This window comes from Balaenoptera borealis (genome assembly GCF_965194805.1).
Source record: "Balaenoptera borealis genome assembly, chromosome: 20".
Classification (NCBI taxonomy): domain Eukaryota; kingdom Metazoa; phylum Chordata; class Mammalia; order Artiodactyla; family Balaenopteridae; genus Balaenoptera; species Balaenoptera borealis.
The window spans coordinates 45,593,429-45,610,485 of record NC_138879.1 but is presented as its reverse complement, the minus strand read 5'-3'; the positions used below and the strand labels follow the sequence as shown (position 1 = coordinate 45,610,485).

The 17,057-nt window shown below is 54.2% G+C and overlaps 1 protein-coding gene across 5 annotated transcripts in view; it reads left to right on the top strand.

Moving 5' to 3' along the window:
* Positions 1-17,057, top strand: part of SEZ6 (seizure related 6 homolog) — a 98,064-nt gene that overhangs the window by 79,895 nt on the left and 1,112 nt on the right. For 4 of the 5 annotated variants that reach the window (XM_082372696.1, XM_082372695.1, XM_082372698.1 and 1 more), the window contains 13 exons: positions 5,004-5,199; positions 9,185-9,370; positions 12,457-12,625; positions 12,758-12,924; positions 13,502-13,696; positions 13,930-14,068; positions 14,180-14,376; positions 14,985-15,179; positions 15,562-15,753; positions 15,840-16,037; positions 16,316-16,354; positions 16,598-16,715; positions 16,800-16,902. In XM_082372696.1, coding sequence (XP_082228822.1) covers positions 5,004-5,199; positions 9,185-9,370; positions 12,457-12,625; positions 12,758-12,924; positions 13,502-13,696; positions 13,930-14,068; positions 14,180-14,376; positions 14,985-15,179; positions 15,562-15,753; positions 15,840-16,037; positions 16,316-16,354; positions 16,598-16,715; positions 16,800-16,902 — 2,094 coding nt within the window. Of the gene's footprint in view, positions 1-5,003; positions 5,200-9,184; positions 9,371-12,456; positions 12,626-12,757; positions 12,925-13,501; positions 13,697-13,929; positions 14,069-14,179; positions 14,377-14,984; positions 15,180-15,561; positions 15,754-15,839; positions 16,038-16,315; positions 16,355-16,597; positions 16,716-16,799 lie in introns of all 5 variants that reach the window. The other variant, XM_082372694.1, reaches the window with a different exon arrangement.

The window sequence follows — 17,057 nt, the reverse complement described above, 5'->3', positions numbered from 1 at the left end:
ACTAGTCGATGATGGAGCTGGGAGTTGATCCCAGGACTCAAGAGTCCCTGTTCTTCCCCTGGCCCAGAAGATTGGCCTGTTCCAGAAAGAGAGTTCAGTTGGGAACAGTTGGAGAACTCCATCCCCAACCCCTTTTCTCAGCCCAGCCCCGCCTGCTCCTCTAGGAACCCGATCTGGAATTCTCCCAGTTTCGGGGGAGAGGCCTGGGATGCTTGCATGAAGACAAAGCACTGGACCAGGAATCAGGAGTCCTGGCCTGGAGTCCTGGCTTTGCCTTGGATTTACAGCGTGACCCAAAGAGGAGCTCTCAACTTCTCTGATTACGAGGTTCCCTTCTCTATAGACTGGAGGTAAACACAGCCTGCCCTGCCCTCCCTTATTGAGGTTTTGTGAGATCTGAGAGGATAATGGGTGTGAAAGAGCTTTGAAAACTGTAAAGGATCTCATGGGAAGAATTGTGATTCTACTACTGTTGGAGTGAGGGAGCACATGTATGTGTGGGCATGTGTGCCAGGTCATGTGTTTGAGGGAGTTGTGTGCATGCAGTGGGTTTATGTCAGAGTACACACACAGGTGCTGGTGATCAGGAGAGTGCAGTGGAGCAGGGGCCGTGGTCCAGCTTCCGGGAGTGGGACTCAGGTACTGGGGGAGGGGCTTACACACAAGTCATCCCTGAGCTCATGGCCTGTGCAGGGTTGTACTAAGATGATTGTGTGCAAAGACTTGTGGCACCATCCTGTCTATGAGTTGCACCATTAGAGCATGTCCTGCAGACTGACTGGCAGCTTCCATGGGGACAGACAGGCCAGTCAAGGCTGATGGTCTGGGGTTGGCAGAGGGCAACCTGAATCCTCCCCACCTCCCATCCAGGAAGGAGTCAGCCCCCTCAAAGCAGCCATATTTCCTTCCTTGAACTGACCCCTGGTCTGCTGGCAGCTGGGCAATATTAGACAGCCCAGAGTCCTCTGGGAATTGTTCTTGGCTCCCTCTGCTTCTGTCTTCCCCGGCCTGATCCCCAGCTCCCCTCTTGTCACTGGCTAGGGGTGTGGGGAGACAGCCCTCGTGAGCAGAGCTGACATTTCAATCTGTCTCCTGAGCCCTTCAGATGCCTGCAAATTACATCAAGACGTCATCACCCCCCTTGTCTAACACCCAGCCCTGTCTGGCCCCTGTCAGGCCTGGCCCTCAAACAAGTGACAAATTACATCTGGCCACTGTGGCAGGCCTGCAAGTGGGTGCTTGAAACCCAAGGGACCAGCGCTGCATAGACAGCCATTGTGAGAATAGAGTACCTTCTGGATAAGAGCCCCAAGTAATCAGGCCTACTCCATTCCATGCTCTCATGGCAACCCCTGCCACCAGGCCAGCTTTGAGCGGCCCATGCCTTGCCCAGATCAGAGGGGGACAGAGGTCTCAGCTCCCAGTTTTCTCAGCTTTACGGGCTTCTGGGGGGAAAGATGGCTCAACATCTTGAAAAAAGCCCAGTGTGGCCAAAAACCACCTCCCTGCTAAACCTGGCGGACGTGGGACCCAGGAATAAAGATGTCTAGAAATCTGTCTGCAGGTGACACCCCCATGAGGTTAGGAGGGAGGGAGCTGCCTTTGCCTCCAGCAAGGCCAGGCTCTGCTACTTAACACCTGTGTGACCTTAGCCTCTCCCAGCCTCTGTTTACTTAAGGGGATTTTACCACCCACCTTACAGAATTCTGGTGAGGATGAAATAATATCTGTAAATAGTACAAGGCTTGACACATTGTAGGTGCTCTGTGAATGGTAATTGTTGTTATTGCTGTTGCCACTGTTGCTGGCTAAAAAGCAGGGTCAGGAGCTGGAAGATAGGGGTCAAAAGGGTGTTTATGGGAACTAGGAAAAAATGCTAACTTCATGTCTACTTCTCTGCCTTCACTTCATTAGTAATTTCCCTGCAGTGATGTCCTCCCTTCCTCCTCCTCCTCCCAGGCTGGCCCTGCCCCCTTAAGGCGCTCTCAGACCCACCTGCTGCACGTGCTCTCCCTGAGCCTGCAACCCCTCCACTCCCCCCTAGAGGATTCCTGCTGCATGCATTCAGTCCCACTTAAGGCAGAATTATATGCTGCCTGGCATCTCTCGATAATTACAGATTCCACGTGTGTGAGTCTTGTTTGCCCAACTCTAGAATCACAGAATCTCCAAGTTTGAGGGGACCTCATCCAGCCTCCGCCTGCTGCAGGAATTCCCTGAGGAATGTCCCTGGCAGATGGTCGGCAGCCTCCACCCAAATGTGCCCTGGAGGGGAGCTCCTTATGGAGAGGCTGCACATCTGCCCCAGCACCCTGCCTTGAGCCTTCTCTTCAGCCCCAAAGATGCCCTAGGCCTTTTCTCCCAGGCAGGGGAGTCTGCAGGGCACGTATGCTCTCAGCACCCACAGTCTGAGGGGGCCAGAGCCTAGCGCAGCTGTGTCCTTGGACCTGGCTGGGCTCAGCATCCTCTGTGCTTCTCAGTTTACAGAAATCTGCAAGGAATGTACCTCTAGCGACCCGCACATTCACCCTTTCCACACATCTTTATTGCAACTGGCCAGTGAAGAGGGCATTGTGACCCAAAATGCTACCTTTAGGCTTTAGAAGAGAGACAGACGGTAGAGAGGCCTGAAGTAAAGGAACTGACTGGCCTGGCTTGGGAGGCAGAGGATGGTGGCCCTGAGACCTGAATGAGCAACTTCAGCAGGTGAGGAAAAACGGAAGGCATTCCCTGGGCAGGGTCCTGCATATGCAAATGCCCAGAGGAGGGGAGTGAGGCGTGGCCTGTGGCTGCAGTGAAGATAAGAGGCTGGCATAGCTGCTGAGGCCAACTGTAAGCTGGGAAGTCTGGACCTTTTCCTGTGGACAATCTGAAGTCACCAACAGGGTTTGGGTAGGAGAGAGACATGATCCAATCTGAGACAGCTGGGGCCAGGGAGATGCGTTGGGGATGGGAGGGGTGAAGGCCAGGTGAGGAACAGTGGGGGTGGGGGGGGGGGAGGGTGGTAGGTAATCAGAGCCAAGATAGAGACAAAGGGATGGAGAGGAGGAATCAACTGAAATATTTGGGAGATAAGATTAGGAAGGATTTGGTGACTCACTGGATGCCACCTAACTAGCCCAGGCGGATAATCTGTGAAGGTCCTACCTCAGAGCAACATAGTAAGGACCTTGGAAACCATGTAGATCAGTGTTTCGGAATCACCTTGTTAAAATGCAAAGGATGAGGACTTCCCTGTTGGCGCGGTGGTTAAGAACCCGCCTGCCAATCCGGGGGACACGGGTTCGAGCCCTGGCCGGGAAGATCCCACATGCCTTGGAGCAACTAAGCCCGTGCGCCACAGCTACTGAGCCTGCGCTCTAGAGACCGTGTGCCACAACTACTGAAGCCCGTGCGCCTAGAGCCCGTGCTCCGCAACAAGAGAAGCCACCACAATGAGAAGCCCGTGCACCGCAACGAAGAGTAGCCCCCGCTCGCCGCAACTAGAGAAAGCCCGCGAGCAGCACCGAAGACCCAACACAGTCAAAAATTAATTAATTAATTAATTTAAAAAAGAGAGAAAGAAAGAAAATCAGAGATATAAAAAAAAAATGCAAAGGATGACTTAGTAGATCTTAGGTGGGGTCTGAGCTTCTGCATTTCTAACAAGCTCCCCGGTGGTGCTGATGCTGCTGGCTGAGTGACCACGTTCTGAGTAGCAAAGATTCACACTAGGCACTTTATATGATGGAGAAAATGAAGCTCAAATAGTCGGCATACTTGTCCAAGATCACATGGCAGACCTCTGGGCTCCCAATCCAGTGCTCCTTTACCAGGCCACACTAACACTTCCCCTCTGGGCAGAGTCTGTTGCTGTCCGATCCTTGTTTGACTGAATGAAGGCATGGAGCCCAGAGGATGCTCCAGGGATTGAAGGTCTAAGGGCGTTGGGGTGGTGGCAGAGGGGCCTGTGACAGCCAGAGGAAAGGACTGGAAAAAGAGGCCCAGAGAAGAGAGAACAGAAGGGTGGCTGGCATGTGGAGGGGTGTGGCATGTGGAGGGGTGTGGCATAAGGCTAGGCTGAGCAGTCAGCAGAGGCCAAGTTGGGCAGGGCCTCGAGGGCCACAGCAAGGAGTCTGGACTAGATACTATGGTCTTTGTGGGCTCACTGGAGAGCCACGGATGATTTAAATAAGGAAGCACCATGAGCAGCAACATATCAGGGCTATTCACTGGCTGCAGTTCAGAGAATATCGGTGTGGAGGGAGAAGTGGGTTAAGCCCTGCAGGCAGGGAGGCTGGCAGGAGGCCGCTTCGATGGTCTAGGTGAGCAATAACAGTGAGGACGGGGGAGGTAGCAGCGGGGATGAAGAGCAGTGAACAGAGTTGGGGGCCAGTTGACAGGAAGGAATGACGGATTTGATGTGGGGTATAAGGGAGGAGGAGAGATGCCAGTTTCTAACTTGGGCCTGCAGATGGATGGTAAGGTCATTCCCTGAGCTGGGGAGCCAGGGGAGCTGCCAGCTGGGGGAAGGGGGTGCTCAGTTTGAGGCAGGCGGGGTGTGAGATGCCCACAGAGGATGTTCAGGGGAAGCTGATGTTTAAGAGCCCACCTTGCTGGCCAGGCCCTCGGCGGACACCATCTATTTCAACACACCAACTGCATCCCCACCGTACCGATGAGAAAACTGAGCCTAGAGCTATGAAGGGACAGGAAGCATTTGGTGTAGCTGAAAAGCTTTGGAAACAGACGCGTTTACAAATCCCACTTGTGCTAATCTCTACGTGACCCAGGATAATTTACTTGATATCTCTGAACTTCAGGTCCCATTTCACAGGGTTACTGGGAAGGTAAAATGAGCTCTTCCTGCACTGAAGTGCCTAGCTCAGGGCCGGGGGCTCCAATGCCCAAGGGGCACTGAGGATTGGGCATGCCCCTGGCCTGCAGGAGCCTGAGGGCAGCAGGGCTCAATCAGCAAAAAGAAGCCTGACTCTTCTGCTTTGCTCTGTTTATTCTATGGACAGATCCAGAACATCAGCCTCCGAGAAGGGGAGACAGTAACTGTGGAGGGCCTCGGGGGGCCTGACCCCTTGCCCCTGGCCAACGAGTCTTTCCTGCTGAGGGGCCACGTCATCCGCAGCCCCACCCACCAAGCGGCCCTGAGGTTCCAGAGCCTCCCACCACCTGCTGGGCCTGGCACCTTCCATTTTTACTACCAAGGTAGGCCTGGGTAGCTGAGGAAAAGACCAGCCCAGACTGCCTGCCCTCCTGGGGATCTCTGGTGCTGTTACAGCCTGGGGGAAACATGGAGAGACTAGTAACATACAACTCAGTTGCCCAGGGAAGCTCTGTACAACTGGAGGTGAGTATTGCCCATCTGATACCTCCAGGACCTTCCCTCCTCCACCTACCACCCTGCAGAGAACTGGTCTCAAAGGGGGACTGACACAGAATCAGGCAGCCCCAGGTGTGCCCATTGCCACTCATTCATTCATTCATTCAGTAAACTTTTCCTAGGCATCTGCTCCTTGCCAGGCCTGTGCTAGAGACTGGCAGTATTAAGATCCAGCCAAGTCCTTGCCCTCAAGGAGTTCAGAATGTCCTCGGGAGGCAGACCCCTAACAGGCAGTAACAATAGAAGGCCTCTCCCCAAATGCAAGGGGGTCAAGGTCAAAGGGGCTTGATAGTGACCATCTAAAAGTCCTTAGCTACCAACCTGGCCTTCCTGAACTGCCTCACCCACCCTGGACCTGGCCATGTCCCAGTCAGCTCAGAACACCACTGGAAATAGGAGAGTGGCATGATGTAATAGGAAAATCACAGACTCAGGATATGGGCAGATCTATGTCTGAATCTCCTTCCCACTGGCTATTGACCTTGGACAAGTCATTTGACCTCTCTAACCCTCCTTTTCCTCTGTTGTAAAATGAGTCCAAAACACCTACTCCACAAAGTCATGGTAGGGATGAAACAAAATGGTGCATGTCAAGGGCTTAGCGCACATCCAGGAAGAAACCGGAACTATGTTAAAGAGCTAGTAGGATGGGAAAGGGAGGAAAAGGGGTTTGAGACTCTATCCCTCTCCCATCAGTATCCCTCCTGGCCCCTTCTTCCCCAGACAAAGTCTTCTTGATCCCTTGCACAGCTGTGACAAGGTAACCAGTTCAGATTGGGGAGTGCTAATGGGGAAATAATTGACATGAACAATTGGCTGGCATTGTCAGGGACCACTCTGCGGCCCTGCCGGGAGCCAAGATCACTCCTCTGGAGATGGGGATGCTTGGACCTCCCCCCGCTAAGGAGTACTCACCCCTTTCTGGCCTCTCCACCTAAACTGGGGGAGCAATCTGGTGTGGCAACAGGGAGCCTGGTGGCCATCAGGGGCTGGCCAGGGGCTTGTCAGAGGCAAGGGGCCAGCTGAGGCAAGGGTGAGCGTCTAGGCAGCCCGACCAGCCTCCCTAATGGCTCATCAGTCCTCCCTAGCGGCGGGCATAATTTCACACCACAGTAACCTTCTCTCTTGCTGCAAATTCCTTTGCACAAACCCCCAGACCTTCTCTCTGTTGGGCCAGACAAAGTTGGCTGAAAGGCAGCGAGTTGGAGGCCTGGCGAGGGGTGCAGACCCCAAGGAGGGGCTGGGAAAGCTGGCCCAGTCCTGCCTCTTTCTCAGTTCCCAGAAGCCCTCCCTCCTCGCCCAGTTTTTGTCAATGATCAGCTCTTTCCTTAATGAGTGTAATTCCCCTAATTATAGGCTGTAATTAGCCCTGATCCCAGAGATGGGAACAGGAGCGTGTGCTCATACGCACGTCTCCCTGGGCTGGAGAAAGAGGGTGCCAGAAGAGGGGGTGAGGGGCCCTGTACCCACACCCCTGTCAGAGCTATCCAAGATAATGTTGGAGATCATAAGGTTGGGCCCTCATCTGCAGAACCAAGTTCCAACTCCCCTCCCACAGCCCCAGGCAGGGTGAGGAAGTAGAAGGCCCTGCCAGGCATCCCCCTCCTCCCTCCTGAATATTCCTGGCACTGGACTTGGCCCCAGAAACAGATGCCAGGGAGAAAATAGCTCAACAGATTGCAGTGATGCAGGCTCCCCGGGAACAGTCGTCATGGCAACAGGAGGAAGCTCGTCTTGAGAAGTGGCACTTTACCCACCATGGAGTCTGGGGGCTTCATTGTCCGCCCCCAGCCTCCTGCTCTCACCTCATCCCAGCCCAATTTCCTAATCTGTGAAATGGGGGACCTTCCTTCCCAGAACTGTGATAAGAACTCATGGGGAAGATGGAAGTACAAGTGCTGAGCATGACGTCTGGCTCATGACCTAGACTGCCCTCAGTGTCACTCCCCCCTCCATTCTGGGTAGAATGTCCCATCCCATCCCAGCCTGGGGTTTCTCCCCAGATCATTGTGAGTGGCCGCCCTGAACAACCACCCAGGACAGCCTTGGTTATTACTCTCAGGTTTCTCTGACTCCTGAGCCCAGGTTTCTACTTCATGTGGGAAAGCAGGTGGGAAAGAGGAGATATAAAGCAGTGGGCTCTAGAGCCAGGAGTTTCAAGCACCCACTCTACCACTTACTGGCTGTGTGGTCAGGGCAAGTCCCTCAGTCTCTCCGAACCTTAGTTTTCCTCACCTGAAGGTGAGTTAATAAGCCCTAACTTCCTCCTAAGCATGTTGTAGACATCAAGTAAGAAGAGTATGAAGGCACTTTAGAAGCTGGAAGGTGCATGCAGATGTGAGGTGCTTTTATTAATCAAAATTACAAACAATAACAGCAAGCTGGTGTGTGCAGTATTTGTTCTGTGCCAGACAATGCACATATATCCTCTCACTTAACCTCTCATGTAACAACATTGAATGCAAACTCCAAATGGGTGGGTAAACAAGGAAACTGAGGCACAGAGAAGTTACGCAACTTGCCCAAAGTGGCACAGCAAGTAGGGGAGCCTGTATTCAAACCCAGGTAGTCTGACCTCAGAGCCCACCTCCTCAGCACTGCCCCGTACTGACTACCAATCACAAGCAATCACTCATTGGCCATTCTTTTAAGAACTCTGTGAGAGAGGGATGAGTAGGAATCATCTCCCCCTTTCACAGACCTAGTAACTAAGACCAGGACAGGTGAAAATCACAAAACTTGTGTCTGGACCCTCGTCTGCCCAGAGGCAGCCCTTTCTTATATTCATACAAAGGCACACAGAGGCTTGTAGAGTCCCTGCCTGGACCTTTCTTCCCATCCACCTAGTACCATCAGTAAGGGTGGGCCTCCTCCACCCCGAGACCCAGGAGTGGTTCCTCAGTCTAGACGGTCCTCATCTCTCCCACCACCTCCGAGGGTTTGCAGACTATAGCTCAGACTCTTCACTCAGCCCCTCTCCTTGACCACCTCTCAGACCCAAGCCCTGACCCCTATTTTTAGCTACGGCCCCAGCTTGGCACTGGATTGGGATTGGCCGGGTTTTTTTATAGGATTTGCTGCCACCATTCGGTCATACCTGGTATGACAGTTCTAAAAGTTACCAAGTTTCCCAGGGCAACGTGTCCCTCCCACAACTTCCTTGAAGGCGTGTCCTGCCTCGCCACCCTCGACCCATCCTGTTTTTGAAAAGTCCACAGCCCTTGCCATCAAGCTTTTTAGCATTTCTCAGTGAATACTGGGAAAGCTTTTACTGTCTCTGAGTTAAGTGTTTCCTGCTGTAATTCATATTTGTCCCCTACAGGAAACATAATATCAGTACTTTACATCAGTATAGGCTTTTCTCTATTTCAAGTTCTTTCACATCTACAAGTCATTCAATAAACATTTCTTGGTTCCAGGGATACCAAGCTGAATAAAATACTATCTCATTTATTCTCACAATATCCCTGTAAGTGGGCTGGCATTTTGAACCTCATTTAACAAATGAGGAAACTAGGACATAGAAAGGCGAAGTAACTTGCCTAAAGTGTCAGAAAGCTTGGACCAGAACCCAAGGCTCCAACTTCCACCTCTGTGCTTGCTCCAGTAACCAGCCCAGGCTGCCGGAAATATCACTGGCACCTTCTGGGGAGGGGGTCAGGGTCTCTTCTGGAATTCCTGATGCTTCCTCTGACACCTCAAGGCAGGCTGGGGCAGGCCCCTTTTGCCCTGGCTATGACTCAGCCCACTCAACACACACACACACACACACACACACACACACACATATCACCCATTCTCTCTCTGCAGCCTATCTCCTGAGCTGCCACTTTCCCCAACGTCCAGCTTATGGAGCTGTGACTGTCACCAGCCTCCACCCAGGAGGTAGTGCCCGCTTCCACTGTGCCACTGGCTACCAGCTGAAGGGTGCCAGGCTCCTTACCTGTCTCAACGCCACCCAGCCCTTATGGGATTCTCAGGAGCCTGTCTGCATTGGTGAGTAGCCCCAGGGGACTCAGTGCTGAACAGGGGAGTGAGGTGGGGGGCTCATTCCTGCTCTCTGTTGCTGTCTGGCACCTTCATTTGCTCTCCATAAGGAAGCCAGAAAATGGCCACACACATCAGTAGCATTTACCCAACCTGCACTTATTGAGCACTTACTGTGTGGAGGCACCACAGGTATACAGAGCAGAATTAAACAGGGACTGTGCCTTCAAGGAGCCCACAGTTCCAGGAAATGGGAGTGAAAGAAAGTACATGGGTCACCAACTTCCAGAGCAGGAAGTTAAAAGTACCAATGAAGAGGGAATTCCCTGGCGGTCCAGTGGTTAGGACTCAGTGCTTTCACTGCTGTGGACCCACGTTCGATCCCTGGTTGGGGAACTAAGATCCAGCAAACTGCACAGTCAAAAAAAAAAAAAAAAAAAAAGTACCCATAAAGAGGCAGAGTGACCTGGGATGGGGGAAAGCAATCATTCTTAGCTGGGTACTTAGGAGGCTTCCTAGGGGAAGTAAGCATTGAAGGTTTGACATTTCTTTTTTTTTTTTTTTTTTTTTTAATGAGTGTTGAGTTGTATTAACTATTCATACAGCTGTTATTTAGATGATCATATGATTTTTCCTTTGATCTGTTGATGTGGTAAATTATAGTAACTGATTTTTAAAATTTATTTATTTATTTTTGGCTGCGTTGGGTCTTCATTGATGCATGTGGGCTTTCTCTAGTTGCGGCGAGCGGGGGCTACTCTTTGTTGCGGTGCGCGGGCTTCTCATTGCTGTGGCTTCTCGTTGCAGAGCACGGGCTCTAGGCGTGCGGGCTTCAGTAGTTGTGGCACATGGGCTCAGTAGTTGTGGTGCGCAGGCTCAGTAGTTGTGGCGCACGGGCTTAGTTGCTCCGTGGCATGTGGGATCTTCCCAGACCAGGGCTCGAACCTGTGTCCCCTGCATTGGCAGGCAGATTCTTAACCACTGTGCCACGAGGGAAGTCCCTGGACATTTCAGTGGAGGGAACAATGTGGGCAGTGACACAGAGGTGAGAAGGTGAGGGAGCATTTAGGGACACAGAAAACAGTCAGGTTTGGCTGAGGCCTGAGACATGTGGAGGGGGCAGTGGGAGGGCCTTGAATGTCAGGCCAAGACACTGGGTGGGGAGCTGTTGAAGTTTTGTGAGATGGGGAGGGAGGGGCTCAGAACTATTCCTCAGGAGAGACAGCCGGGTGGTGTCTGGAGGCTAGGCAGCCAGCCAGGCAAGAGGGTTTGAACTTAGACAATGACTTTGGGAATGAAGAGGAGGGAAGTGTTTCCAGAGTCACTGATGAGGGAATGGGGGGAAGGAGGAGACTCCCAGGTTCTGGCCCTGGGTGATCAGGGAGTCTGAGACTGCTGCCAGTGGAGTGGGGCTTGTTGGCAGAAGGGAGATGGAATGTTTAGTTTGCAGCGTGAAAGGCAGCTTGGGTTTTTGATACTTATTTCATTCTATAAACTCTTTCTAGGTGCCAGGCATAAGCAGAGGTGAATAAGCCAGACACGGGCTCTGCCCTCAAGGAGCTCTCTGTATGGTGGGAAGACTGGAAAGCAGCTCAGGAAGTTCAGTGCAGATGGAGCTGTGATGGGGGGAACTCAGGGCACAGTGGGGATCCAAGGGAGGGAGCGCTTCTCCAAAATGAGGAAGGAGACAAGGAAAGCTTCCCAAGGAGAAGGCAGGGAAGGATGACAAGCACGTTAGAGCTCAGGGAAGTGGAGTGGATTCCTGGAACAGCACCTGCAAAGATGCGGAGGCATGAAGCAGCACACTGTAGTGAGGACATGGTGAGGTGCGCTTGAAGAAGAGGGTGTACGGGGAAGGGCTGAAGCTGAGTCAAGAGAGGGTGGTTTATAAGGGGCTTGAATACCCTCTTGAGCCTGAACTTTATCCTGAGGGTAATAGGGAGCCACTGAGGAATTTAAGTGAAGGATGGGGCATGATCAGATTTGAAGGGCAGTTCCATTCTGAGACCAAGCAGAAAGGTGAGTCTGCCCTCTCTGCAAAGAAGCAGAGAAGAAACTCACCACAACTCCTTCCCCGGGAGCTTTATTAGGTTAAAATATTCTGCAGTCTTGAACACTTGGAGACAAAGGCACTGGGTCTTGGCCATGGCAGCCTGGTCTCTGAGAGCTGGCAGGGTCCAGAGCTGTGTGTCCAGAAGAGGAAAGCACTGCCTGAAACCAGCCACACTCCTGTTGCCTGAGACCCCTTCTCTGGCCCCATTTAACTGCCAGGAGCCTGTGGCCAAGTAACTCAGCAGCCCTCAGTGATGGGGATGGGAGAGCTGCTAAGCCTCTGCTTAGGAAAAGAGGATGGTCCCAGGCCAGAGGGACCAGTGCTGGAAAGGCCCTAAGGGGTCAGCCCAGAAATGACAGTGGTAGTGATGCTGTTTCAGACAGCGTTCAAGACTATCGCCTGGCTAGCAATGCCTGCTAAGGGCACAGGATTTGGAGGTGGATGGCATGCATACCAGGTGTTTGTCATCCCTGATCTAGTCCTACTCTCTTTTTTAATATCCATTCACTCATTTTATTCAACAAACATTGAATACCAACTCTGTGCCTGGCCTGAAAAGACTTGGCCCCTGCCCAGGGGGGCCTAGGTAAGGGACATATCCAATAATAACTGGTTTAGGAAAGTGGCATGAGGTAGAGACAGCAGATATACCCAAGAAGGTTGGATATACCCTGCAGCAGATATACCCTGGTAAGGGGTATTAATAAAGTTCACCTGGGCAGGGGGAAAATCAGGGAAGGCCTCCCAGAGGAGTCAGCAGAGAGGGTAAGTGACTTACCCAGGGCTACACGGCTAGGCAATGGAAGATCTACCTTAGTCAAAGGTGTTGCACATGAAGAATCCCAGAGGTGTGAAAGGTTAGGAGGTCAGCTGCCTGGAGCTGCAGGGTCACAGGGGCAAAGGATTGACCTTCAGGGCCATGAAAGCAAGCTCCCTGCTGCCCTGTGCAGAAGGTACAGAGCTGGGATGGGCAGAGAGGCTTGTTAGGCTGTCTAGGATCCCACAGGCCAGCCCAGCCCACCATCCCACCCCTGTCTCGCAGCTTCCTGCGGTGGAGTGATCCGCAATGCCACCACGGGCCGTATCGTCTCTCCTGGCTTCCCGGGCAACTACAGCATCAACCTCACCTGCCACTGGCTGCTTGAGGCTCCCGAGGGCCAGCGGCTGCACCTGCACTTTGAGAAGGTTTCCCTGGCAGAGGATGACGACAGGTGAGGGGGTATCCTGGTGGGATAGCAGTGCCTGGCCTGGTAATACCCTGCTGGAGGGATGGTACCCAAGCCTGGGGCCTCACCCCACTCAACTCAGCGACCAGCCACGCAGCTGCCGCTCTCCTGGCCCAGGCTCATCATCCGCAATGGGGACAATGTGGAGGCCCCGCCCGTGTATGATTCCTACGAGGTGGAGTACCTGCCCATTGAGGGCCTGCTCAGCTCCGGCCGACACTTCTTTGTGGAGCTCAGTACTGACAGCAGTGGGGCGGCTGCAGGCATGGCCCTGCGCTATGAGGGTGAGCCTGCTGGGACCTGACTGGGGGTGGGGGTCTTGAGCCTGGGGTCTCTTCTCACACCCTCCCCCTCTGCCTCCATTCCATCATCACGCCTTCCAACTCAGCCCTTGCTCACCTGCCACCCAGGTCCCCTCTCCCTACCCCTCTCCTGAAGTCCAGGATTCTACTCCATCTTTTCAGGAGACCCCTGCCTGGACCCAGGACCTCTGGTCCAAGAGAATGAATTCTCTAGAGTTTGAAGAACAAAAATGGCCCCAACCCTTAGGGAAGGAGAATTGCTGCAAGAGACATTCTAGCACCACTCATGCATGCATATGTTAATTATTCAAAAAACATTTATTGAGCACCCTCTGTGTACTAAGCACAAACTAGGCACTGGGAATACAATGGTAATCAAGATGGCCTCCTGAGCACAATCGGGATGGATAATCTGGGCTGTCCCTGCCCTCTGCTCCAAACCTCAGACATACACCTGCAGTCAGGAAGAGAAAGGCCTTGGGGAGGGAAGTAGGCGGACAACTGCCCCCTGTGTTTGCTCTAGTCGAGGCTGAGCTGGGCTGGGCCCTGTGGTTTGCAGCCTTCCAGCAAGGCCATTGCTATGAGCCCTTTGTCAAATACGGCAACTTCAGCAGCAGCGCACCCTCCTACCCTGTGGGCACCACCGTGGAGTTCAGCTGCGACCCTGGCTACACCCTGGAGCAGGGCTCCATCATCATTGAGTGCGTTGACCCTCATGACCCCCAATGGAATGAGACAGAGCCCGCCTGCCGAGGTCAGTAGGCACCAGTAGATGGGCCTGCCAGGGCAGGGAGCAGGGTGGGCACCAGGGAGCCAGCCACGGGGCCTGGGACCACAGCGGCCCTCTGACATGTGTGATTCAAGCTTCCCCCTGAGGAGGAGGTGGGGGGCTCCGAGCAGTGGGTAGGCACTCCTGTGGGCCGGTGGCAGCTCCAGGACATACCACTGGGGGGAACGCGGAGGGGACGCGCCTCCTCTGCCTTCCAGCTGTGTGCAGTGGGGAGATCACAGACTCGGCCGGCGTGGTGCTCTCCCCCAACTGGCCAGAGCCCTACGGCCGTGGGCAGGACTGCATCTGGGGCGTGCATGTGGAGGAAGACAAGCGCATCATGCTGGACGTCCGAGTGTGAGTTTCCACTGGGCTCGGCCAAGCTACCTCCTGAGCTCTGGGGACATCTCTCACCCAGCCCGTCATGGGGTCCCCGGGCCCAGCTTCCCTGACAGTCCTCCTCCACAGGCTGCGCATAGGCCCTGGTGACGTGCTTACCTTCTACGATGGGGATGACCTGACAGCCCGGGTGCTGGGCCAGTACTCTGGGCCCCGTGGCCACTTCAAGCTCTTTACCTCCATGGCCGACGTCACCATACAGTTCCAGTCGGACCCCGGGGCCTCAGTGCTGGGCTACCAGCAGGGCTTTGTCATCCACTTCTTTGGTGAGCTTGCCCCTGCCCCACCCTGCTGCCTGCGGGAAAAGGGATGCCAGGATGCAGACCCCGAACCATGGCAAGTCAGAGAGTCCAGGGCAATGAGGAGCCTGAGCGCTCTTATCTGATGAGGGAAAGCTGGGAAACTCCAGGTATCACCTTCAGGAAGCTAATCTTGTTCTCCATCTTCCCTGAGGGCCCAGTGAGAGGAAGCAAGCCTCCGTTGCAGCAAGAGGGATTTGGGTAGACAGCAGGAAGAACTTCATAACAGAAATAGGGAACCGAGGAAAGGTGTTCGTTTCTACCTTTCTAACAATCTTTGACAGAAATGACAGTTTTCCCCACCCTACCCAATCCCTCTCTCAGGACTGAGGAATTGGCCAACATACTTCTGGAAGTAAGGCCAAAGCTTAGGTGACAACCCTGGAATCTGGGAGACAGAACAATGCCAGGGACAGGCAAGGAGGGGCCCTTGAGCAGGAAGGCATGAATCGCTGAGCCCGCCTAGACCAGGCTAGGCCCAGGACAAACTGGCAGGAGCCAGAGTGCCCTCGGGGTCAGGGAGGCTAGCACAGTCCCTGTGGTGCTGCTGACGGCCTGCATCTTGCTGCCCCCAGAGGTGCCCCGTAATGACACGTGTCCGGAGCTGCCTGAGATCCCCAATGGCTGGAAGAGCCCATCGCAGCCTGAGCTGGTCCACGGCACTGTCGTCACTTACCAGTGCTATCCTGGCTACCAGGTGGTGGGATCCAGTGTCCTCATGTGCCAGTGGGACCTAACCTGGAGTGAGGACCTGCCCTCCTGCCAGAGGGGTGAGTGCACCTGTTCCCCATATTCTCCCCAGCGCAACCTACAAGCCTCTCTCCTGGATTCTGACCCAGACTCCAGCCATTATTAGCTGGTATTCATAGCCTCAATTTCCTCATCTGTGAAATGGGATAATACTTTCTCATAGGGTCATCCGCCAAGTACTCCAAGTATTTCGTTCCTGGTATATGGCCAATCAGTATTTGTTGACTCTGATGGACGGGAAGGGGCAAATGAGGAGATACACCAGCAAAATGGTAGGGGCAAATAAATAGGGGTGGAGCCATATGCCATGAAGATGTTGGCTGACTTGGAACAAAGCCAGCATGGACTGGCTTTTGCTGAGTTCTACTTGAGCTACTTCCCCCCATCACCCCCCACCCATAGTGACTTCCTGCCATGACCCTGGGGATGTGGAGCACAGCCGACGCCTCATATCTAGCCCCAAGTTTCCCGTGGGGGCCACCGTGCAGTATATCTGTGACCAGGGTTTTGTGCTGACGGGTAGTGCCATCCTCACCTGCCATGACCGCCAAGCCAGCAGCCCCAAGTGGAGCGACCGGCCCCCCAAATGTCTCCGTAAGTCTCAGATGAGGAGGATGGGAAGATGCTGCCTCTGGAGGCTAGGGGCCTGGCACCCTCACTGGGCTCTGCCTGCTTTGCAGTGGAACATCTCAAGCCGTGCCATGGCCTCAGTGCCCCCGAGAATGGTGCCCGCAGTCCTGAGAAGCAGCTGCACCCAGCGGGGGCTACTATCCACTTCTCATGTGCCCCTGGCTACGTGCTGAAGGGCCAGGCCAGCATTAAGTGTGTGCCCGGACACCCCTCACATTGGAGTGACCCCCCACCCATCTGTAGGGCTGGTGAGTGCCCTGCCACCCCCGGAACCTCTGCCTGGCCCGTAGGGCTGCTCTGGCAAAGATGTCAAGTGCTGAGAACCAGAACCCCCTGCCCATGCCCCCTTCATGTTATTCTTGGTCTCCCCAGTCTCTGCCAGATCCGTCTGACCTGGTGACACCAAGACAAATTCTGGGATGGGCTCTCCTTGGACAAATCCTTCCCATGATCAGCCCACTCCCTACCTTAGTGGTTTGGTTCTTTGGGCTCATCCACTGCCCTTGGCCCTCCCCTCTTGTTCCAGCCTCTCTGGATGGCTTCTACAGCGGCCGCAGCCTGGATGGTGAGCCCCCAACCTTGAGGGCCAGGGAAATAATCTCCCTGCCCCTAGTTCTCACAGCTCCCAGGCCATGGGTTCTCTGAGGAGGGAGGGCAGAGAAAGAGAGAGGTCTGGGACTAGCGGGGCAAAAAGCTCCTTCCCTGCCCCCAGCCAGCTAGAGGGAGCTGGTGGCTGGATGCCCCTGGGCAGAGGTGAGGGGATGTGGGATCCAGGCCTCTGCCCCAATCCCATCCTCTGTGCTTTCAGTTGCCAAGGCGCCTGCTGCCTCCAGCACCCTGGATGCTGCTCACATTGCAGCTGCCATCTTCTTGCCGCTGGTGGCAATGGCGCTCTTGGTGGGAGGTGTGTACCTCTACTTCTCCAGGTGAGTCTGGCTTCCCTTCCTGCCCTGCACCCCTGACTCACTCCTGCCCAGCACTCCTGACTCACAGGCTTCTCTGCCGCACAGGCTCCAGGGGAAAAGCCCCCTGCAGCTGCCCCGAACACGACCCCGCCCTTATGACCGCATCACCGTGGAGTCAGCATTTGACAATCCAACTTACGAGACTGGAGTAAGTACCCAGGCCAGGCCTGACACCCTAATCAGGACCCAATCCTATGCTCCCTTGGGCAGGTACCCCTGAGGGTCCTGCCAAGCCCTCTCTCTCTTTTCCTTTCCCTTGGGAAGGTGGATTATGGACCGGCGAACATTTTACAAGTTTCCAAC